Here is a 24498-nt window from a genome sequence, read left to right as displayed (position 1 = left end):
TAGTTTCTTTGCATTGGTTTAGAATATGTTCCTTTAGTTCACAGAAGTTTCTTACTACCCACCTTCTGAAGTCTGATTCTGTCATTTCATCACACTCGTTCTCCCTCCAACCTTGTTCCCTCGCTGTTGGGGAGTTGTGATCCCTTGTAGGAGGAGAGGTGTTCTGGTTTCGGGTGTTTTCATCCTTTTTTCGCTGGTTTCTTCCCATCTTTATGGATTTATGCACCTGTTGTCTTTGTAGTTTCTGGCTTTCAGATTGGGCCTCTGAGTGGACGTTCTGTTTGTTCATAGTGAGGTTATTTCTGTTTCTTGGTTTTCCTTCTGACAGTCTGGCCCCTCTGCTGTAGTTCTGCTGAGGTCCACTCCAGGCCCTGCTTGCCTGGGGATCACCTGCAGCAGCTGCTGAACAGTAAGGGTTGTTACCAGTTTTCTTCTTCTGCTGTGTTTGTCCCAGAAGGATACCCGCCAAGTGTCAATCTGATCTCTCCTTTATGAGGTGGCTCTTTGGATTTGGGGTCAGGGAGCTGCTTGAGGAGACGGTCTCTTCTTTATAGGAGCTCAAATGCTGAGCTGTGAGCTCCATTGTTCATTTAGAGCTGCTGGGCAGGTACGTTTAGGTCTGCTGCAGCAGAACTCATAAACTGCTTTTTGTTCCCAGGTGCTCTGTCCCAGGGATTTAGGGCTTTATGAGTTTCGGTTATGCTGCTGCCTTCTCTCTTCTTTTTTTTTTTCCTTCAGAGCTGCCCTGCCCAGCAAGGAGGCAGCCTAGTCACTGTCTGCCTGTAGAGGCTTTGCTGAGCTGCTGTGGGCTCTGCCCAGCTGCTGAGTGAACTTCCCTGCAGTCCTGTTTGTATGGGTGTAGTTAGAACTGCCTGGGCAAGGGTGGCCCGCCCCTGTTAAGGTGGAGTCTCTCTGTAGTGGCCGGTTGCCTTGGCAACAGCGGGCTGCCTCAGCATTGGCTGACTACCTCCGTAGTGGTGGGCTGCCTTGGTAATGGCGGAGGCCCCCCCCACAAAGCTGGACCGTCCAGGGCTCAGCTGCACCTGCTGTGAAACTCTCAATCCATAGAGTTTCTGATTGCTGTTCTTTTGTGGGGGTGTGACCAGCTGAGCCTGATCGCCTGGCTCCCTGCCTCAGAGCCTTTTTTTTTTTTTCAAGTTGGTGTTCCAGTCACCTGTTGAAGAGGTGCCGTAGTGTGTGTTTTTTCCCGTGCGACAACTCACTGTGCTGGCTTAAACAGCAGCACTGAGATTCGTGGTGCTTTTTTTGCTCTGGAATCTACTGTCCTGGTTCCCTGCTCAGTCCCCTTTTTAAACAGACGAATGGGCGACTTCCCGTGGCTCCAATCGTCAGCCAAAAGGGCACCCGGACCGGTGTATTTTGTATGGAGAACCGCTGCTCCAGGGCACCAACAAAGCAGCTGTGCCGGGCAAAGCAGCGGCACCGGCCGGCACAGCCATGCTGGCCGAAACAGCTGCGCTGGTGACCTGTGGAGCTCCTCCTCCTGGGAATTTCCTAGTCTGTGGGCAATAAAAACACGGCATCCACTCACCCTCTGCGCTTTCACTGGGAGCTGCAATCCTTAGCTGTTCCTAAGCAGCCATCTTGGATTGATCACCCCACATAAAATTTTTTAAAAATAGGCAAGTAGAGATTGACTTAGTCAAGAGATACAGAATTTCTTCATATAAAGATTTTAAAAAATAGATAAAACCAAACAGTACTTTTAAAAGAGATATATAAGTACTTGTCGTTAAATTTAAAGGAACAAAAGTATACAAATTAAGAGCATAGTTACCTGTGGGAGGTTGAAAAGGATTATTATTAGAGAGGTACACATAAGACTCAAGAGCAAAGGCCAGATATGGTGTCCTGGCGGAGGTGCCTTGGTCATTGTTTGGAAACATAACTAGAAGACTTGATGATGTTTGGGAGCCAGGATCAGAGCAGAGTGTCTTTTAGAGGGAAGGCAATGAGTGTACTGTGGTAATAATTACAATCCCAGAGCCCTTACTAGGTACCAGGCACAGCTAAACCCTGTAATAATCCTTGGCAGATTACCTTATTCTTTTTTCTTTTTGTAAAAGGATGAGCAAATTGGGGCACACAAGCAGTTAGTAAATTTTCCTAAGGTACTATAGTTGGCAGAGTTGAGACAGAAAACCAACCATTCTGACTCTAAAGCCAATACCCTTTCCCATTTTTTTAGGCCATTCTTGTGCAGCTATAAAGGAATATCTGAGACTGGATAATTTACAAAGAAAAGAGATTTAATTGGCTCACAATTCTGTAGATTGTACAAGCATGGCCTTGTATTTGCTCAGCTTCTTGGGAGGCCTTAGAGAGCTTTTACTCATGTCAGAAGGCAAAGTGGGGGCAGACACATCACATGACAAGAGTGGGAGCAAGGGGGTGGGGAGATGCCATACACTTTTAAACAACCAAATCTCGTGTGAACTTACTCATCTCCAAGTAGGTAGGGCTAAGCCATTCATGAGGGATACACCCATGATCCAAACACCTCTCACCAGTCCTTACCTCCAATACTAGGGATTACATTTCAACATGAGATTTGGAGGGGGTATTTTAACTATATCATCCACTATGCTGTATTATCTCTATATTAAAGAATTATGAAACTCCAGAGGAAGGATGAGTAGTAGGAACGCAGTAAATGATCTGGATAAATTTCACAGATTTTTTTTTTTTTAAGTTCTCACCTTTTTTTTTTTTCAATAGGTAAGACAGAGTCATTCAAAAGGACTACAGTAGGCTGGGTGCAGTGGCTCATGCCTGTAATCCCAGCACTTTAAAAGACCAAGACTGGTGGATAGCTTGAGCCTAGGAGTTCAAGTCCAGCCTGGGCAACATGGCAAGACCTGGTCTCTACAAAATGTGAAAAATTAGCTGGGCATAGTGGTGTGTGTCTATTGTCCCAGCTACTTGGGAGGCTGAGGTGGCAGCATCACTGGAGCCTGGGAAGCTAAGGCCGCAGTGAGCCGTGATTGCGCCACTGTACTCCAATCTAAGAAACAGAGCAAGACCCTGTCTCAAAAATGAATGAATGAATGGACTAGAGTAAACTAGAGGTAATAGTTAATGCAATATAATGCCTTTAATAGAGAATTCCTGTATGCCCTTGCAATTTCAGCTCTTTTAGTATGAAAGGACTGAGCCTGCTGCATCTCTAGACAGTTTGCATGCCAATGTGCACCTTCTGCTTTTTTCCTTTCTTTGCCTTAGCAGGGTGACTCAGACCTTGAAGGGGCTTGGTTGGCAGGGTAGTTGCTATAATTTCTGCCTTGTATGTACTGTCACTAGTGTGAAAGCTGTGAAGGGACAGATGCTATATGTAATCAAGGGACAGAGCTTTCCCTAGGGCATCCTTTTGTTGTAGAATGTGTTTCATTTCTCATCTACTCTAGGAATGAGATATATAAACTGTCTAGCTTTTGTGTTGATTCTGAGAGGGATCGTTGCACTAGTACATGTTTGGCTGGTTCTATTTATTTAAAGTAATAAATAGCTGTGAGGGCTAAATTGAGACTCTGCTGAACTTTGTGACCCATAGCAACCCAGTTCGGGTGGGGGATGAAGGAGGGCCCTTTATAGTAAGGATTATCCAGTTTCATCTTTAAAAAAAAATCAAAGATAAATGTGTATGTGGATTTTTAAGTCATATACTAAAGCTACTACAAAAAAGCAGCTTTAAATTCCTGGCCCTATCTCTCCCCATTCCTGATTCTCATGCCACATTTTTTTAAGCCCCTTTAGCTGTTTCTTCTGGTATTTTATATTTCTAAATAATGTTATTTTAATGAATATCTTGATTTTTTTTCTACTTAAGTTATAGTTTAATTATCTCCTTATTATAGGAGATAAAAATTAATCTCCAAATGCTCTTATTCCTCCATAGGTACTTTCCCCTCTTTTAATACTTCCAAACTAGTTGTATCACCATTTGAATCAATGTTTAGTTGTTACTTTGTCTGTGTAGCCACTTTCACATATAGTGAATTAAGGTTGCATTTCTTTTTGTGTGTAACTTTGTTTTTTTTATAGTTAATAATTGTTTCTCCTTTTTAATTTGCTTTATTTCCTCTGTTTTCTACATTTTGGTCTTGTGGCATAAATGAAAATCTTTCAGTATGTTCAAGCATTTCAGGTATTTTATTACTTGATTTTTTTTTCTCAATTATATCCTGCATTGAACCCCTGCCACCTTCTTTGTTAATCTAACCTGAGAATTTTCTTTGTTTCTCTCTTGGTCCCTTTGTCTCTTAGGTTAAGTCAGTGTTACCTTAATTATTGGTTAACTTCATTTGGTGAAGCACTTGCCCCGCAGCTTCCTGAAAAAAAAAAATGTGGGAGAATTTTTATTTTTGAGGTTTTATATATTTAAAATGTATTTAGTTTACCCTTACCCTTGATTGATAGTTTGGCTGGATATATACCTCTTTGTTACAAATAAGATGAAGACTGTTAAAAGCATTGGTTCATTATTTTGTCGCTTCCAGTTTTGTTGAGATATTCCATGTTCTGTCCCAGTGCCCTTCTAGTTCCTAATCCTTTTATTGACAAGTTATTTTTAATGAAATATGTAATATTATCTCTTTGTCCCCAGTATTCTGAAATTTTACAGTGATTTGCTATAGTTATATATTTTTTTTCATTGATAATGCTGGCTTATCAGCCATTTTTTTTAGCCTAAAAACTAATTTCTTTAAATTCTGGGACATTTATTTGTATTTTGTTTTTTGATGGTTTCCTCCTCTTTGTTTTCACAGTTCTCTCTTCCTAGAGCCCTTTGATTAGAGTTGGACATCTTCAAATGATTCACCAATTTTCTTACATTTTCTCTCCCATTTATCCATTGCATTGCATTACCTTTTGAATCTAATTTTAGGCAGGATTCCTCAATTTTGTGTTCTATTATTTTAATATTTTTTAAATATTAGATTACAACTATCTTGCTTTTATCTTCCAAAATCCCTTTTGGGTTAGCCCTCTATTATGCCCTATTCTTCTTTGGATAGATGTGCTATAATTTCTTTGCTCTCATAAAATATTAATTATTGTTTCTTTGAAATTTTCTTTTATTCCTGTCATTCTGTTCATTTCTCCCAATATCTGTTTTTCTGAATGTTTTGGTCTCTTTCCTTCATGTCGGAAGCTTTCCTTATGAAATGGTTTTCTTTGTCCATTCGTATTTAAGAATGAGGCATTAAAATGTTGAAAGAAAGCTCTGCGAATTGGGCTAGTATTTATCAATTGGTGAGCATTACTATAGAGTGATTAGAAGAGGGCATAACTTTTTTTTCTAGTTCTTTTATTTTTATTTTCCTTATTTTTTAATTATACTTTAAGTTCTGGGGTACATGTGCAGATTGTGCAAGATTGTTACATAGGTATATATGTGCCATGATGGTTTGCTGCATCCATCCCCTTATCATCTGCATTAAATATTTCTCCTAATGTCATCCCTCCCCAATCACCCCATCCCTGCTCTTCCTCCCCTAGCTCTTCTGCCCCTCAATGGGCCCCAGTGTGTGATGTCCCCCTCCCTGTGTCCATGTGTTCTCATTGTTCAACAAACACTTATGAGTGAGAACATGCAGTGTTTGGTTTTCTGTTCTGGTGTCAGATTGCTGAATAATTGTTTCTAGCTTCATCCATGTCCCTGCAAAGGACATGAACTCATCCATTTTATGGCTGCATGGTATATATGTGCCACATATTCTTTATCCAGTCTATCATTGATGTGCATTTGGGTTGGTTCCAAGTCTTTGCTATCATAAACAGTGCCACAATGAACGTATGTGTGCATGTGTCTTTATAATAGAATGATTTATAATCCTTTTGTTAAAAACCCAGTAATGGGATTGCTGGGTCAAATGGTATTTCTATTTCTAGATCCTTGAGGAATCACCACACTGTCTTCCACAATGGTTGAACTAATTTACACTCCCACTGACAGTGTAAAAGCATTCCTATTTCTCCACATCCTCTCCAGAATCTATTGTCTCCAGATTTTTTAATGATTGCCATTCTGACTGGCATGAGGTGGTATCTCCATGTGGTTTTGATTTGTATTTCTCTAATGACCTGTGATGGTGAGCATTTTTTCATATGTTTGTTGGCTACATTAATGTCTTCTTTTGAAAAGTGTCTATTCATATCCTTTGTCCACTTTTTGATGGGGTCATTTGTTTTTTTCTTGTAAATTTGTTTAAGTTCTTTGTACATACTGGATATTAACCTTTTGTCAGATGGGTAGGTTGCAAAACTTTTTTCCCATTCTGTTGGTTGCTGTATTGCCTAGGTTTTCTTCTAGGGTTTTTATGGTGTTAGGTCTTATGTTTAAATCTTTAATCCATCTGGAGTTAATTTTTGTATAAAGTGTAAGGAAGGGGTCCAGTTTCAGCTTTCTGCACATGGCTAGCCAGTTTTCCCAACACCATTTATTAAACATGGAATCCTTTCCCCATTGCTTGTTTTTGTCAGGTTTGTCAAAGATCAGATAGTTGTAGATGTGTGGTGTTATTTCTGAGGTCTCTGTTCTGTTGCATTGGTCTATGTCTCTGTTTTGGTACCAGTACCATGCTGTTTGATTACTGTAGCCTTGTATTATAGTTTGAAGTCAGGTATCATGATGCCTACAGCTTTGTTTTTTGTTTTTGTTTTTGTTTTGCTTAGGATTGTCTTGGCTATGCAGACTGTTTTTTGGTTTCATATGAAGTTTAAGGTTGTTTTTTTCACTTCTGCGAAGAAGGTGAATGGTAGCTTGATGGGGATAACATTGAGTCTATAAATTGCTGTGGGCTATATGGCTATTTTCATGATATTGATTATTCCTAACCATGAGCATGGAATATTTTTCCATCTGTTTGTGTCCTCTCTTATTTCCTTGAGCAGTGGTTTGTAGTTCTCCTTGAAGAGGTCCTTCACGTCCCTTTTTAGTTATATTCCTGGGTATTTTATTCTCTTTGTAGCAATTGTAAATGGGAGTTTGCTCATGATTTGGCTCTCTGTCTGTTGTTGGTGTACAGGAATGCTTGTGATTTTTGCTCATTTATTATTTTATCCTGAAACTTTGCTGAAGTTGCTTATCATCTTAAGAGATTGGGGCTGAGACAATGGGTATTCTAAATATACAGTCGTGTCATCTTCAAATAGAGACAATTTGACTTCCTCTTTTCCTAATTGAATACCCTTTATTTATTTTTCTTGCCTGATTGCTGTGGCCAGAGCTTCCAATACTATGTTGAATAGGAATGGTGAGAGAGGGCGCCTTTGTCTTGTGCCGGTTTTCAAAGGGAATGCTTCCAGTTTTTTTCCCATTCTGTATGATACTGGCTGTGGGTTTATTATAAATACCTTTTATTATTTTGAGATATGTTCCATCAATACCTAACTTATTGAGAATTTTTAGCATAAAAGGCTGTTGAATTTTGTTGAAGGCCTTCTGTGCATCTATTGAGATAATCATGTGGTTTTTGTCAGTGGTTCTGTTTATGGGATGGATAACGTGTATAGATTTGCATATGTTGAACCAGCCTTTCATCCCTGGGATGAAGCCGACTTGATCATGATGGATAAGCTTTTTGATATGCTGTTGGATTCAGTTTGCCAGTATTTTATTGAAGATTTTCTCATCAGTGTTCATCATGGATATTGGCCTGAAGTTTTCTTTTTTAGTTGTGTCTCTACAAGTTTTTGGCATCAGGATGATGTTAGTCTCATAAAATGATTTGGGAAGAATTCCCTCTTTTTGTATTGTTTGGAATAGTTTCAGAAGGAATGGTACCAGCTCCTTTTTGTATGTCTGGTAGAATTCGGCTGTGAACCCATCTGATCCTGGACTTTTTTTGGTTGGTAGGCTATCAATTGCTGCCTCAACTTCACACCTTGTTATTGATCTATTCAGGGATTCGACTTCTTCCTGGTTTAGTCTTGGGAGGTGTAAGTGTCCAGGAATATAGATTTACTGGTTTATGTGCAAAGAGGTGTTTATAGTAATCTCTGATGGTAGTTCGTATTTCTGTGGAATTGGTGGTGATATCCCCTTTATCATTTTTTATTGCATCTATTTGATTCTTCTCTCTTTCTGTTTTATTAGTCTGGCTTGCAGTCTATCTATTTTGTTGGTCTTTTCAAAAAACCAGCTCCTGGATTCATTAATTTTTTTGAAGAGTATTTTGTGTCTCTGTCTCCTCAGTACTACTCTGATCTTAGTTACTTCATGTCTTCTGCTAGCTTTTGAATGTGTTTTATCTTGCTCCTCTAGTTCTTTTAATTTTGACATTAGCGTATCAATTTTAGATCTTTCCTTGTTTCTCATGTGGGCATTTATTGCTATAAATTTCCCTCTAGACACTGCTTTAAATGTGTCTCAAAGATTCTGGTATGTGGTGTCTTTGTTCTTATTGGTTTCGAAGAACATCTTTTTTTCTGCCTTCATTTCATTATTTTTCCGGTAGTCATTCAGGATCAGGTTTTTCAGTTTTTTGAGTGAGTTTCTTAATCCTGAGTTCTAATTTGATTGCATTGTGGTCTGAGAGTTAGGTTGTTATGATTTCTGTTCTTTTGCATTTGCTGAGGAGTGATTTATTTCCAATTATTTGCTCAATTTTAGAGTAAGTGTGATGTGGTGCTGAGAAGAATGTATATTCTCTGGATTTGGGGGGGAGAGTTCTGTAGATATCTATTAGGTCCACTTGGTCCAGATCTGAATTCAAGTCCTGGATATCCTTGTTAATTTTCTGTCTCATTGATCTGTCTAATATTGACAGTGGAGTGTTAAAGTCTCCCACTATTAGTTTGTAGGAGTCTAAGTCTCTTTGTAAGTCATTAAGATCTTGCTTTATGTATCTGAGTCATCCTGTATTGGGTGCATATATATTTAGGATAGCTCTTCTTGTTGCATTGATCCCTTTACCATTATGTAATGCCCTTCTTTGTCTCTTTTGTTCTTTGTTGGTTTAAAGTCTATTTTATCAGAGACTAGGATTGCAACCCCTGCTTTATTTTGCTCTCCATTTGCTTGGTAAATCTTCCTCTATCTCTATCTCTTTATTTTGAGCCTATGTGTGTTTTTGCATGTGAGATGGGTCTCCTGAATACAGCACACCAATGGGTCTTGACTCTTTATCCAATTTGCCAGTATGTGTCTTTTGATTGGGGCATTTAGCCCATTTACATTTAATATTAATATAGCTTTTCATGGAAAAAGTAGAGCAGCTGTTAATATTTCTGGATCCTTTCCCTTAGGCTGAGTTTTCCTAAAAAGGAATCTTCTCCATTCTTTTTAATATGAAGGTGTCAGCCTGGTTGTTAACATTTGGGGATCTCAGTGTGGAAAGGGCACTGGGCAGGTGTTTGGGGGAAAAGGGGAGAATACTGCTATGCTTCAGAGGTTTCTGGTACCTCCAATCCCAGAGCCTTTCTGCAGAGGCTTGTTTCATACTGATTTCTTGCCTATTTCCCACTCTCCTTACTTGTCCTCCTCCACTCTACCCATAGGGCTTTTCAGTTTTCCATTCTCTGACAAGTCATCCGCTTTCCAGTTTTCACCTTCAGTGTTTGGTGGAAGGGGTAAATATACATGGGAAGGATTGAGGCTGGCTTTTTATTAGTCTCCCTAAGAAGAGATGCCTATGGACACATTAAGTACTGACTTTAAGTAAAGATTTGATGTGTCTTGTGTAGTAGGAGTGTTTGTGGCCTGAGAATGCCTCAGCTGTCCATTGCCCACTGGCAGGTAAGTCTACCTTGTTCAGAATTGTGAATGGATGCCCTTCACTTGGCATCTATCCATCCATGAATGGATGACTTCAGCAACTACAGACTCCATTTTCCTAGCTCTAATATTTTTTCTACCTTTCTACTTTTGGCTTTGTTCCCTTCTTATGAAGATGTGCTCTATGGAATAGAAAGACTTTTACAGGTCTTAGCTGTCCTGTAATATGTGTGTTGTAAAACAGGATTAGAGCTATAAAGGTCTTTGTTATTTGAAATATCAAGTTTTTAATGGAGGATGTATTGGGGCTAGGGTTAGAGTGAGGATGGCATCGTCTCCCTTGAGAGGTGGAAGAGCTAGATGCATGTGCCAAGGAAATAGATATTGTATAGACACTTCCTCATATTAGTGAAGAGAAAAAGAATTTTCATATTGCTTCTTTGCATTTTCGTTTGTTGCAAATATGTACTTGAAAATCAATGTGAATTAGCTTTGGTTTAGATACTGTTTTTTTTCCACAAAAATTTCTATGTTTTATACTCAGTTGCTAACTATGTTGTTCAGCAACCTAAAATAAAGTTTAGATTCCTGGGTTTAAAAGTATTTTTGACCTAAAGGTCGTTAGGGTTGCAAATACTGTAATTTTTTCATTATATTGGGATGAGCTTGGGAATATAAGAAAACATTTAGAATAGGATTAGGCATTACCTCATGGGAAGAGACGTGATTATTAGTATCAATGGAAAAAAGAATACTGTTTTGGGAGTTTTGAATAAACTCAAGTTTTTAATGGTTAATTTCAAAGAAAGTGAGAAAAAATCATGTACATATGTTTAAATAAAGGAATATTCAAAAAGAAAATGTAAAACAGGGGAGATCTGTTAATCTTCTCACAACTTGAAATTTAAATGGAATGTTTAACTCCCATTAAATGATTTTGATGTAAAACTTCTAGTACTCATGGCAGCACGTTATTCTCTTAGAGGAGAGCAGTATTTCTGATGTAATTTTCCCTTAATTAGATTTTTATGATGCTGTTTTAGCTTATATTAATTGGTCTTTAAGCCTATGTAGTTTTAAAAGAAATGTAATATACTTTCTGGCGAATGCCCTACAACTTTTCTCATTTACTAACTTAGAGGCATCACTGTGGCACAACCTTTCTTTCCTTACTGGGTTAAAAATAGTTTAGCAAAAATTATATTTAAAACAGGAGCACTAAAACTTATTCTTTTTTTCTCCAAAGTTTCAAGGATCGTTTCACAACGAGGCAAATTTTACTTGGCATGTTTGTAAAGTAGTTTAATCATTCTAAATTTATGGTTTCTGCTGACTCTTCAGTGTACTTTCCAAATAATCTGTGACTGATCCTGACAAATATTAGTCTGTAGAGCTTTTGGAGAGGCTGGATGTGTTGCTAAGATGAACTATACAGGTTTCTTCTACCCAACCTCCTCCTCATGGAATTTTCCTTTTATTTTAGCACTGCCAGGAAATAGGGATGATTGTGCCAGAAAACAAAACCTGTAATGCTAACTTAATTATACTGTTAATTTAATCCACCAAGGAGCAGGTCTCTAAGTAGAAATGGATTATTTTTCCTGAGTGAGGTATTCATCTGTTTTGTGGTATCAAATGATTCTAGGTGAATTGTGTGCTCTGGTGCTAGTCACCCAGATTGCTCACCTTGAGTGGTATATGCTGTCTTACACTAAACCCAAGAGCACAGTGTGGTGTCAGAGCAATGTTGGTGGAGTCTCTACTGCTACGGTCTCTGGTCAGAGAGGTCATTAGGTTGGCCTGGAAAAAGAAATTAACACCACATTGATTATAATAACAGTGCTGCTTTACTTGGTGCTACTATAATTGGTGTAGGATAAGTAATTTCATTTTTATATATTTGGAAACAACTGATTTTCTATTGAAAAAAATTATGTAGCTGTTTCAATTACCTATATAACAAACTATCCAAAGCTTAGTGGCTTAAAATAACTATATATTTCATTCTTTTCTGGATAGAGTGAACTCAGGCACTTTTCATTCTGTTGCAATTGGATATTGGTAGGGGCTGTAGTCCTCTGAAGGCTCAGCTGGGCTAGGTATCCAAGATTGCTCACTCACGCCATTGAGACTCCATGCTTATGGCCTCAGCATGTAGCTCCCAAGAACATGCATTCCAAAATGCAGGGAGCAGAAGCAGCCAGACTAGTTAAAGGCTGAGAGCTGGCCTAGCTCACTGCTGTCATGTCTGTTCGTCAGAGCATTCTCAGGGCCTGCCCATATTCAAAACTGTGGAGAAATAGACTCTATGTCATGCTGGAGGAGTATCAAAGTCACATTATTGCAAAAGACAACTTGGCATCAGAGATATTATAGTTTTCTTTGGAAAATGCAATCTGTGAAACTTTTGGTTAAAAAAAAAACATGTACAATGCCTTAAAAGACTACATTTGTATAATCTTGCATAGATACTGTGAGTGTGTGTGTATGGCATAGATACTCTATATGTGTATTGTGCATTTATGTATATATTATGTGTGCATGTGTGGCATATACATGTACATATATATGTATAAATATATGCATACATAATACATATATACCATCTTAGTTTGTTGGGCTGCTATAACAAGTTTCATAAGTTGAACAGTTTATAAACAACAGAAGTTTATCATATTTCTGGAGGCTGAGAAGTCCAGGATCAAGGAATTGGCAGATTCAGGTCTGGTGAGGGTCCACTTCCTCATAGTTTGCACCTTCCTGCTATGGCTTCACATGGGAGAAGGGATGAAAGGACCTTCCCCTTGGGTCTATTTTATTTTTTAAGGTAATGAATACAAATATTTAATTAAGGCTTAATAGGAAATTTGGCTGTGTGTGTGCATGTGTATACATACATATGTGTAAAATAATTTTAACTTTTATTTTAGATCTGGGAGTACATGTGTAGGTTTGTTACATGGGTATATTGCATGATTCTGACATTTAGTATATGAATAGTCCCCTCACACAGGTAGTCAACATAGTACCCAACAGGTAATTTTTCAACCCTTGTATCCCACCTTCCCTAGTGTCTATTGTCGTCTTTATGTTCATGAGTACCCAGTGTTTAGCTCCCACCTGTAAATGAGAACGTACAGTGTTTGGTTTTCTGTTTCTGCATTAATTTTCTTAGGATAATGGCCTTGGGCCAGTTCTATAAGGGCACTAATCCCATTCTCGGCCCTTATGACCTAATTATCTCCCAAATAGTTTCATCTCCTAATACCATTGCCTTGAGGGTTAGGATTTCGACATATGAATTTGTGTGTAGGGGGGAAGTGCAGACATTTGGACCATAGCACACATGTACATAAATACACATGATGCTTCAGTATCAATACACTTCCTTAGACTTGGCTACAAAACACACACACACACACACACACACACAAACACACACATTACTTTTAGTTTTCACAAATCTCAAAACTACCTAGCAATGGAACTAACTTTCCAGTCAATTCGAGTCACCAGCTCTGTAAGAGACGGTTTTATATTGTTTTCTCTGTTCTCAAACCTGAAATACCCCTTCCAACTCTATTCACTCTCAGCTGATGATGTTGCTTTTCATTTCTCTGAGAATAAAGCAGAGGAAAATTTTCGTTCTCTTATTGCCACATCTACCAGCTACCTGCATCATTACCCAGTCTGTACCTTTCCTCTCTGTGAGGAAATAGATAGGTGATACAGAGTATCAAGCCTCTTACCTAAATCAAACCCTCCCCTTTTTTTCCCAGGATCTGTCTCTTCATGGCTACTCAAGGATTTAACACCTACATCATCAAATTTTCTCCCTCTACTAAATTACTCCCTTCAAAATACAGCTTGAAATTTTATCAAATATTTTTTGTAAAAACCCTCCTTTAACCACACAGTTGTATTCTACTACCTCATTTCTCTGCTTTTAGTTACTGTAGATTCTTCAAGAGAGTTGTCTGTGCTCTTTTCTCCTTTTTCCTCTCACAGTCTCACTGGAACTCACTCCAACAGTTTTGTTGAAACTATTCCTGTCAGTGACAGCCACCACAATGCCAAATCTCCTGGCCAATTCTCAGTCCATATTTATTTAATACCCCCCAATGCATTTGATAGAGTCCTCCTTAGAATCCAGTTTTCATTTGGCTTTCATGACACATACTTTCCTGCTTTTCCTCTCACCTCACTGCTTACTCCTTCTTAGTTTCCTGTGCTAAATACTTCTCACTTTCCTAACCTCTGAATGTTGGAAATCAGTGTCAGACTTGGCATGTTCAAAATTAAACTTAGTTTTCTTCTTCTAGATATGCTTTCCAGGCCACAAAACAAGAGTGATACTTTACACTGTTCATAACCCACATCTAGTCTATTGGCAAATTCTGGCACCTTTACCTACAAAACATGTCAAGGTTTTGTTGTTGTTGTTGTTGTTGCTGAGGTTTTTTTTGTTTGTTTGTTTGTTTTTTGAGATAGAGTCTTGCTCTGTCACCCAGGCTGGAGTGCAGTGGCGCAATCTCAGCTCACTGCAACCTCTGCCTCCCAGGTTCAAGCCATTCTTCTGCCTCACCCTCTAATAGCTGGGACTACAGGCACACGCCACCATGCCCAGCTAATTTTTGTATTTTTAGTAGAGACCGGGTTTCACCATGTTGGCCAGGATGGTCTTATCTCTTGACCTCGTGATCCACCCGCCTCGGCCTCCCAAAGTGCTGGAATTACAGGCATGAGCCACCGCGCCTGGCCAAAACTCCACTCCCTTCTTAATATCACCATTCTTACCTTCATCCAAGCAGCCGTTATGCTATGAATTCTTGCACTAAATAGCCTCCTGATTGGAATCCCTGCCCTCCTCTTTGCCTTTTTATGGTTTTTCTTCAACAGAGCACTCAGAGTGATGCTTTCAAGACTTAAGTCATATCACATCACTCTTCTGCTCCAAATCTCCAGTGACTTCCCATCTTGTTTAGAATAAAAGCCAAAGTCCTAAAGGTGGTTTACGAGATCTCTGTTTAATATGGTCCCTGCTTCCTCTGTGCGTCAGCAATTTCCCTTTGTTCACTTTGCTCATGGCACACTGATTTTGTTCTTCCTGAACATGCCAAGTTTACTTCCACCTCAAAGCCTTTGCATTTGTTTCTCATGCCTGAAAAACTTCCTTGGTTTTCTTAAATGTTGCCAACTTACTTCACTCAGTTGTATTCTCAAAGTTCACCTCCCAAAAAGTTTTTCCCTGACGACTCCACCTAAAGCAGTACCTTCCCCAGTGCCCTAGCCAGCCTACCGTTGGCCACTCTGATTTTTCTTTTTTGTATAATATATTACCATTATTAATGATTTGCCTATTGCCTGCTCTCTAGAACAAATGAGAGCAGGGACTCTTGATCACAACAAAGTGTTAGTATTCAGCAGGTGCTGCACAAGCATTTGTTAATTGGATGAATGAATGATTGTGGATGTATACATGCAATAGACTATCATATAGGCTTTGACAGGAAAATAATAATTCAAACTTTCTGTTTTACACTTAAACAGGTGGCTTTGTTTTAGCAATAAGAAATGTATGTATTGGAAACAAATATCACATTGCCTTTATTGTTTAATCTTCAAGATCCAATTTTCCAGATGATATAGTTTGCTTAGGCTTTGCTGGTTTTTGAGCTGGCAGAAATTTGTGAGTTCTCACTTTTTGCCAGCATTGTATACCATCAAGACACTTAACTTTTCTTCTTTGGTTCATCAACTAAAGAAAGGGGAAGAAGAAGAAGTTAAGAGTGTACGATTCCTAACATCTTCTAGTTAAAAATAATTTCTCTTTAAGGTGGATCTTTAAAAGTCTAATGGGACCAGGCATGGTGGCTCATGCCTCTAATCCCAGCACTTTGGGAGGCCAAGACAGGAGGATTACTTGGGCCTGGGAGTTTGAGACCAGCTAGGAAACATATCAAGACCCTATCTCTAAAAAAATAAAAATAATTTTAAAAAAAAATAGCCAGGCCTATAATCCCAGCCACTCAGGAGGCTGAGTTGGGAGGATTGCTCAAGCCCAGGAGATGGAGACTGCAGTAAGCTATGATTATAGTACTGCACTCTAGCCTGGGGGACAGAGTGAGATCTTGTTTCTTAATAGAAAAAGTCACATTAGATGATTTCTAAGTAGTATAATGTTCCAAATGTTTTAATCATAAGATCACTACTACCTCAAAACACTAGCTGATTCTACTGTTTTGTGATTTGCTGGATAGCTAATTTTATTTATAGCTACTTTGACTTGAGCTTATTTTGGCAAACATCTTTTTTAGGGCAAATCTCCTATAGATATTTTACTAACATCTTAATCTACCTTTAGAAGCATTATTTATAGATAGGTTGCATCCTTAGAATTTTCATTATTATACAGAAACCTAGATTCTAAAATCAAGATTTCACATATCAGCAAATAGCACTTCAGTTTTTTAATTTATACAATATTTTAACTACATCTTTTTTCTGAAGCATCTATTCTCATGACACTTACATTTTTCTACTTTTAAGGTTAAAACCACTATAATGTCCTTAATTAAGTTTGTTAAGATGTTTCCATTTAACTCTTACAAAGGTGACAATTTTTATTAAACTGAAATGACTGGAAATCTGTTGTGCTAGAGGGAGGTAGGGGACAACACACTGTTTAGAAAAGCTAATTAGAAAATTAGATGAGGCTTAGAAATCAGGAGTGAATTTAACTCCAGGGACTATGGCTTTATATTGAAACTTTAGGTGCTTCAAAATAGGGCAGATGATTCTTCCTCTCCCAACTTGGATATCCCTCCTGGAGAAACCAGAGTTATTGCTAAAATTTTTGTTTATATGTGAACTGCAACTTCTGTGAGAGAAGACAGCTCTGGGCTCCTGTGTAACATTCAGTTCTAAGTTTAGTAACTTTGATTTACTAAAGAAATGAATAATCTAGGATGAGTAGAGATAAATGCTATTTCTGCATGATCCAGATCAATTATGTTACTTTGTTAGATGTCACTATGTAGAGATTTTTGGATAGAAGGAGGTAATGACTTTCAGACTTTAAAATTAAGGTCCTCTTTATATTGCCTTAGTGGTTCAGAGAAATGAGCACTTTCATAGTTTAACTATTTATCTTTTTCTTTTTATTCCTTTTCCATATCTCTTTTGTATTTCACCCGACACCAAAAATGGCCTTTCAGAAACACAAAGTAGATCTTTTCTACAAACTACGCCATGTGATGAATGAACTTATTGACCTGCGAAGGCAGCTACTGTCTGGTCACCTGACTCAGGATCAGGTGCGGGAGGTTAAGCGGCATATCACCGTGCGCCTGGACTGGGGTAATGAGTAAGTATGAAAACTGTTTGGGTACCTCTCAGTTTCAGTTATGAAAACTCAGTCCTCAGGGAGTTCACACCTATATAAAGCTTCTCTTTAATGATTCAAAGACAATATTATACTCTTCACTAAGCTTTCATCGTTTTTGCTGGGAACAGTTATTTGTCCTAGTTAGCAAAGGATACTCACTGGTTCTAGTTGCTGAACCTCTTTCAGCCTCTGTTTTTGCTCCTGGGAAGAAGAGGTAAATAATAGGACTAGATTATCCGATGAAGTTAAATTTCTTTGACCTCAGATTTCTTGATTATACACCTACTAATCACAATATACTTAAAAATTATCTTTGTGCTTTCTTCAGATGTGAATTTGTTGTCCTTTACATTTTATAGCCATACAGTGAATCTGAATGAGCATAACCTACAAATGGAAACTGGCTACATTTATACTTCAGAATATTTTTAACTACCTTATTATTCAGTAATAGTCTTACATTTATGTAGTGACTATGATTTGCTATTGCCATACAAGTACAATTTGAAGACTTTGGTATGGGAAGTTACTGTAGATAGTATTTGAATTTCTTTCTTCCTCAATTTAATAATTGATGTAATTGATATATTATATAAATGATATAATAATTGATATAATTTTATAATTGATATAAATTTCAGGTGCTTTTGTCTCATTCTTTTAAAATTGGGTCCATTGAACTTTTAAATAACCAGGTTGCCTCCTACTTAAAATATACAAATACCTTAAGTATATTTAAGTATGTGTCTTTAGCTCCTTTTACTTTTAACACATCAGTGAAATGATAGAAATCAAAAAGAATGGGAGGTGCCCACCAATAAATGAGACCTATGTGCCCATTTCTGGAAGCCGGAAAGGAGGTGAAAGATTTATGACAGAGGAAGCCTAGTATATGTGGAAGAAACCTTAGTTAACGAGACAGTCAGTCTGCCCCACAGCTCCCAGAATCATGGAAGGTGGGATAGGCCTTGAAGCTTTAAAAATGACTTGGTTTAAAAGAGTGACTAAGGAACAGCCTACCCCAGTCAATGAGGAGAAAACCTGGTGAGGTATTTCTTCTTTAGATAAACAAATACAAAAACCAGCCATCTGGGGGAAAACTGGGCAATAGGAGTGTGAACTGGGACTTTCTTGCAAAACCCTCCACATTCTGGCATTTAAGGACTTTAAAGTATAATGAGCAGACTGCTGCCACTTACCAGAAAGAGGGGAACTTGCCAGTCACCTACCCATGTACAAAAAAAATTCTGCATTTCTTCTGCTATCTTTTAAGTTTGAATGGACAATCAAGTATCACCAGATGTTTGAAGAAACCCTTCTACAGGAAAGAGAGAGATCAAGATGAACAAAACACCTGGACCCAAAGAAAGTAATCTGTCCTTAGAGCAAATTGAGATCGATAAAGTACTTGAAAACAAAAACACTTTAATATCCTCAAATAGAATCTAGAAGACCCATTATGTAGAATAAGATGCCATATAAAAAGAAATGGAGAATGTAACTTCCAAAATAAAATACTCAGAGAAGATAAATTTTATGTAATCTCTAAGAAAATAAATATATAGGAAATACTTGAGGAAAGAAGTTCAATACAAACGCTCTACCCAGGGAGGTCTGATATTAAACATTATGCCTTCCAGAAAAAGAACAGAGGAAATTCTAAAGGAATGATAGAGAATTTATCAGAGCCAAAGAACAGGAATCTTAAGGGGAGGAAGGCAGCAAATCACACTGCCATGTTATATCTATGCAACAATCTTGCATGTTCTTCACATGTACCCCAAAATGCAATTAAAAAAAAAGATTGAAAGGGCCCCATCAAATACTTACAATGAATGGGAAAACAAAACAAACAAACAGCCTCACAGCAAGGCACATTAAGATATTTTAATATTCTAGTAATGAAGAGAAGACCATTTAACGATTTTAGACAGAAAAACAGTTCCTCTCACAAAAGAGTGAGAGTCATACTATCCTCAAAAGTTTTATCATTAACACTGGGTACTAGAAGATAACGAAATAATATCTTCAAGAGTTCTGTGGGGAAATGATTTACCAGCCAGAGTTTTATTAAAAAAAAAAAAAAAAAAAAAAAACCTACCCATCTAATTGAGAGGGCAAATAAAACCATAAGCCATTTTTAGGTATTCAGGGATGCGCAAAAGTTACCTCTCATGACCCCTTTATTAAAAAAGGACTTGAGGATGTGCTCCTGCAAAGTAGAAGAATTAATCAGAAAGAGACAACAAGAAATCTAATAAACAGTGGATCAAACCCAAAGTGGCATTGTTCATCAGTAGAAAAGAGAAAATATAACCCTAAATTGGTTATTTGTGACCTTTTTAAAGCCACAACATCCTATCCTTGTTTGTTTTGTTTAACTGTACCTCTCATGACTGTTAGTAGGCCTGCTTGGAACATACCACAGGCTACCTTCTATAATGGTGTATAGCATGAATTTAGGTATACCATAGATCAGTGTTCTCTAAATCTAACTTTGGGCAGTAAAAACTTAGTAAAATATAGTCTGTTAATGTACAGTATAGCTACTGATTCTAACTCTTCAAACCCAAACATGTTAATGTTATAAAATGGTATCACTGTTTTTATTTTTGAGTCAATGATAAAAATACAGTAATTGCAAATATAACATTATTGTGTGCCAAGTAAATTGGTCACACTTGAACTGAGGACACTAATAAATGTGTGATTCATTATGTTGCAGTTTAAGCGCAACTATATAGATTCTAGTAAATAGAATTATTTCTGAACTATCAGTACTTAAACCTCTTTATTATAAAACTTGAAAAACAAATGAATCCGATATTACAATCAAATCTGAAAATATATAAATGATAGCTTAGAAACAAGTTCAAATTGTACTTGAAAAAGGCTCAGAGCATTATAAATAACTGTCAGTAATTTACAGAGCTATTCCAACTACATTACTAACTTTTTCTCATTGAAGTGTGTGTGTGTGTGTGTGTGTGTGTGTGTGTGTGTGTGTGTGTGTGTGTGTTGGAGGGGTATGTATATGCTTATTTTAATAAATAAAAGTAAGAAACACAGTTCTATTCCCCTCCCCACTTCTCCCTCTTTCCTGTTTCTTTTTTTCTCCTTTCTTTTTTCTATTTAAAAAAAACTGTTTTCTATTTCTCCTTTTTTTCTTTTCTTTTCCTTTTTTCTCCTTTCTTCCTCCCCTTGCACTTTTTTCCCTCCACCCTTCTCTTCCTTTTTTGCCCTTGCACTTTTTTCCCTCCATCCTTCTCTTCCTTTTTTTTTTTTTTTTTCTCCTTTTCTTCAGGGGAAAATATAGTCACTTAAAAACGTAAATAAGAACTTTGCAGGTCTGTCATTCTTAAAAGGAAAAGACATATTGCACCAAAACTGATAGGACTGTTCTGTCTGGCTCCTCCTTGAGCTCACTCTTAACATTAACATTTTTCTTCCTATTTTTGAAAGAAAAGATGGTATATTGTAAAAACAAAGTTATTTCATAGCATTAGGTTATGTAAAACAGGCTGTTCCACACAAAAGATAGGAACAGATGACCATATCCATTGTTCCCATTTTATTCTGATAGTTCCACACTTTTTGTTCCACCACATTTTTATAAATGCCATAAAATATTGAAGTTTAGCACGTTAACATGTGGTAGATTCACAATCAGTGTTTGCTAAATGTATTTTAATGTTTTAATTGATGTAATTAAATATATGATTTTAAATTCTTACGCCTTTTCTGTAAGCTCTTACACAAACATTATAGCTCTGACTTTTCAGAATCTATTGTAACAACTAGTATAGTTATTAATAGTGTATCGATTACATATGTCTGCATCACTGTGGCAAGTACATGGACTCACTTCATGCACTGTTATAATGAAATGCTGCTATGCCTTTCTAGGTTAAGAGCTCGTTTACCCAGTGAGGAAACCAAGGCTCAAAGACACTTTTCCCAGTGTTGTATGGTGGGTGGATAGAGCTAGCATTTGTACCTAGAACTGATCCCAAAGCCCATGTGCTTTATGCAGAACCTTACCATCTCTCTAATTATTTGTGAGTCTTAAAACCAGGCACATTATTACCAGTATTTCTAGTCATTGGGCTATTTGATCTTTGTTCTGTTCTGCAAGTGTGAATACTGTTATATACTGTGATGTATATCTGAGTAACATTCAGTTAGCACTTGAAAGGACAGAAACTGAACTGGTCCTGTAATCTTTCATTTAGAGTTTTAATTTAGTGAGGAACTCTCCACATCTACATAACCATATTTTATTTTGTTTCCTGAGATTAGGAATTATTATTTGGCCTAACATTTAAATATTCACATATTAAACTTATGTGACTTAAATTTACTGACCTATATGTAGACACTCCCTAAGCTAAAATTATTAAACTGTATCAGATAGAAACCAGCACTTACTACATTATGTTCTTATACTTTCAGGAACTGCAATACAGGAAGGCATAAAGTTGTATCCAAATTAGTCATCATCTCTGCTCAAGTGTCTTACATAGAGAATAAGTCAGTTAATTATATCTACCCCAAATAAATTTTAAAATAATTTGTTTAGTGATGTAATTTTAATTTAACTTAATAGTTTCAACATCTTCTCTAAAGATGCTGTTTCTTCTGTCTCTGATTTCATCACTACAGTAGCTAAGTTAAAATTGCATTAACCCAGAACTCACGTAGCCTAATTGATCTCTGCCTTAGAAAAATACCTAAGAAATATTTTATTCTTAGAATAATAAGTTAACATAAATCACTTTTATATCATTATGGTTCTTTTATTTTCTTCTCTCCCTCTGTCATTTTTTCTTCCTCCTCCCCTTTTCTGCTTTATCACCTTGTTACATATTTTAACCCATCTATATCTCTTTCTTCCTACTTAGTATATGTCTCTCATTAAGGGAATTGCTTCTGGAGTAAGATACACAAGCAGTAGGTTAGTTTGTTATATGCAGAAAATATCCCCCAATGAATTTCCTCTAAGTAGGTTTTTAGACAGGATCCAGAAAGGTTTATCGCTTAGTACTTTACCCATAAGGACATATGGATATTTTCCAGCTTTAGGACACCTGAAATTAGCAGAAGTTTTCAATGATTTCTCAGTTAGGGTTCTTCCCATACCTGGTGGTGGTATGGGTGTGCTCACTGTGTCTTGCCCTGTTCACAGTGTGGGATATCTTGGCTACATTTAAAGTATGTATGGTCAAAGTCCTGTCAAGTTTATGTTCAATCGACTGACTTACACGCACACTTACACTCACACTGACACTCTTTCAGCATTTTTGCTTACCATCATAACCTGCACTCAGCAGTTGGTAGGCACTATGTAGACATATTGAGTAATAAAGTGGGTTTGTTTTCATGCCTGGTGGACACTCATTAACCAACTGATATCTGTTTCCTTCTGGATTGATGTTTGATACAGAATCATCTTCCAAACAATTATGACTAAATAGATTTTATAATCACTTGTAGTTATTAGTAGTTATTATAACTTTCACAGTTAGTTGTAAAATGACAGCAGGTATAATGGAAATACCATAGGTTCAGAATGAGAACAACCCAGCTTGAGACAAACCCAGCTCCATTCCTTTTATAGGCCACTTAGTTAACCTCTGTGGGCCTCAGCTTCCTCAGTTATAAAATGGGTCTAAAACTATCTACTTCCCAAAGTGCTTAGAGATGATATATATAAAGTGCCTAGCCCAAGTAAATGTTTGATAAAGGGTAGTAACTACTAATTATATCTTTTTATATGTTATATAAATATAAATATGCTATGTTTTCATTAGTACATTTCTTATCTGTATGCTGTTTTTACTATGAGCATTAGAAAAGGGCACTGCCCCACAAGAGATCTTAACATCTCCATCTCTTCTCAACTAATACTGGGTCCCCATCCCCTGGGCTGCAGAACCCTGTTAGGAACTAGGCCACACATCAGGAGGTGAGTTGCGGGTGAGCCAGTATTACCACCTGAGGTCCACGTCCTCTCAAATCAGCGTGAACCCTGTTATAGTGAACTGTGCATGCAAGAGATCTAGATTGTGCTCTCCTTATGAGAATCTAATGCCTGATGATCTGAGGTAGAACGATTTCATCCTGAAACCATCCTACCCCTACACCGCGCCCCCCCATCTGTGGAAAAATTGACTTCCATGAAACCAGTCCCTGGTACCAAAAAGATTGGGGACCACTGCCTTAAAGTATCCATTGTATATAATTAGTTACCTTCAGATTATTTTCTATATTCTGTGGTTCAGATGAGGAGAGGAAAAAGGTAAAATTGAGCACAGAATAGAATATAGAGCATTTAAAAGAAATAGAGATTCAGGGCCTCAGAGAGCTCCACCTGAAAGAATATTGGGTCAGGATTATGTCCCTTACTAGCTGCTATGTCCCTAGGTTCAATATGAGCTTAGCACAGAGTAGGTTCTAATATATATTTGTTGAATTATTGGAATTAATGAATGAATGCTCAATGATGGGTGAGAGAAGACCAAGTATTTTTGTGAAGACTGTTTACCTAAACAATTGGTAAGACCATTTCTGAAAACTTAGCTCGTTTGCCCCCTGCTTGTGTTCATCTGTTTAAAAAGTTTTTTATTCAGACATCATGCTTGTTTGATCACGACCCCTATACTTTAAGCCATATTTTGGCTAACAATGTAACATAGGGATAATAATTAAAACAACAGTAGCAATTTACAATGCCAGGTACTGTGCTGGGTCCTTTATGTGGATTAATCCTTACAACAGCCTATCATAGTAGATTTTAGACAATGTGGCTTGGTGGAGTAGCCAAGATACAGACCAGGTGATCTGACATCAGAACCCATGCTCCTGAATAATATAATGCAACGCGTCTTTTGCCGTGAAGATAGTGATCATGTTGACTATTCCCTACACTCAATGTTCACTATTTTTGGAGTAAACCATAGAAAAAAATAGCCAGTAGCCCCTTTGTGAGAGTGAAGTTTGTAGTGAGCAGGTATTGCTTCTTACTCTGCAACATCTCTACCTTTTTAAAATGAGGACAGTCGCTAATATAACTTTTGCAAACTATCCTCTCTCCATTAAAGATGATTTTGGGGGCAGACATGGTAGCTTAGGCCAGGTGCAGTGACTCATGCCTATAATCCCAGCACTGTGGGAGGCTGAGGCAGGCAGGTCACGAGGTCAGGATATCGAGACCTTCCTGGCTTACATGGTGAAACCCCGTGTCAGCTAATAAAAAAAAAAATAATAATTAGCCTGGCATGGTAGCACATACCTGTAGTCCCAGCTACTTGGGAGGCTGGGACAGGAGAATCACTTGAACATGGAAGGCGGAGGTTGTGGTGAGCCAAGCTCA

The 24498-nt window shown here is 37.6% G+C and overlaps 1 protein-coding gene across 7 annotated transcripts in view; it reads left to right on the top strand.

The window, feature by feature from the left end:
• Positions 1-24498, top strand: part of DOCK3 (dedicator of cytokinesis 3) — a 682827-nt gene that overhangs the window by 383745 nt on the left and 274584 nt on the right. For all 7 annotated transcript variants that reach the window (XM_017497238.2, XM_017497162.2, XM_017497072.2 and 4 more), the window contains one exon: positions 16957-17105. In XM_017497238.2, coding sequence (XP_017352727.1) covers positions 16957-17105 — 149 coding nt within the window. The remainder of the gene's footprint in view (positions 1-16956; positions 17106-24498) is intronic.

Source organism: Cebus imitator, unplaced genomic scaffold (assembly GCF_001604975.1).
Source record: "Cebus imitator isolate Cc_AM_T3 unplaced genomic scaffold, Cebus_imitator-1.0 Scaffold0, whole genome shotgun sequence".
Taxonomy (NCBI): Eukaryota; Metazoa; Chordata; class Mammalia; order Primates; family Cebidae; genus Cebus; species Cebus imitator.
This window is presented reverse-complemented; position numbering and strand designations above follow the sequence as displayed.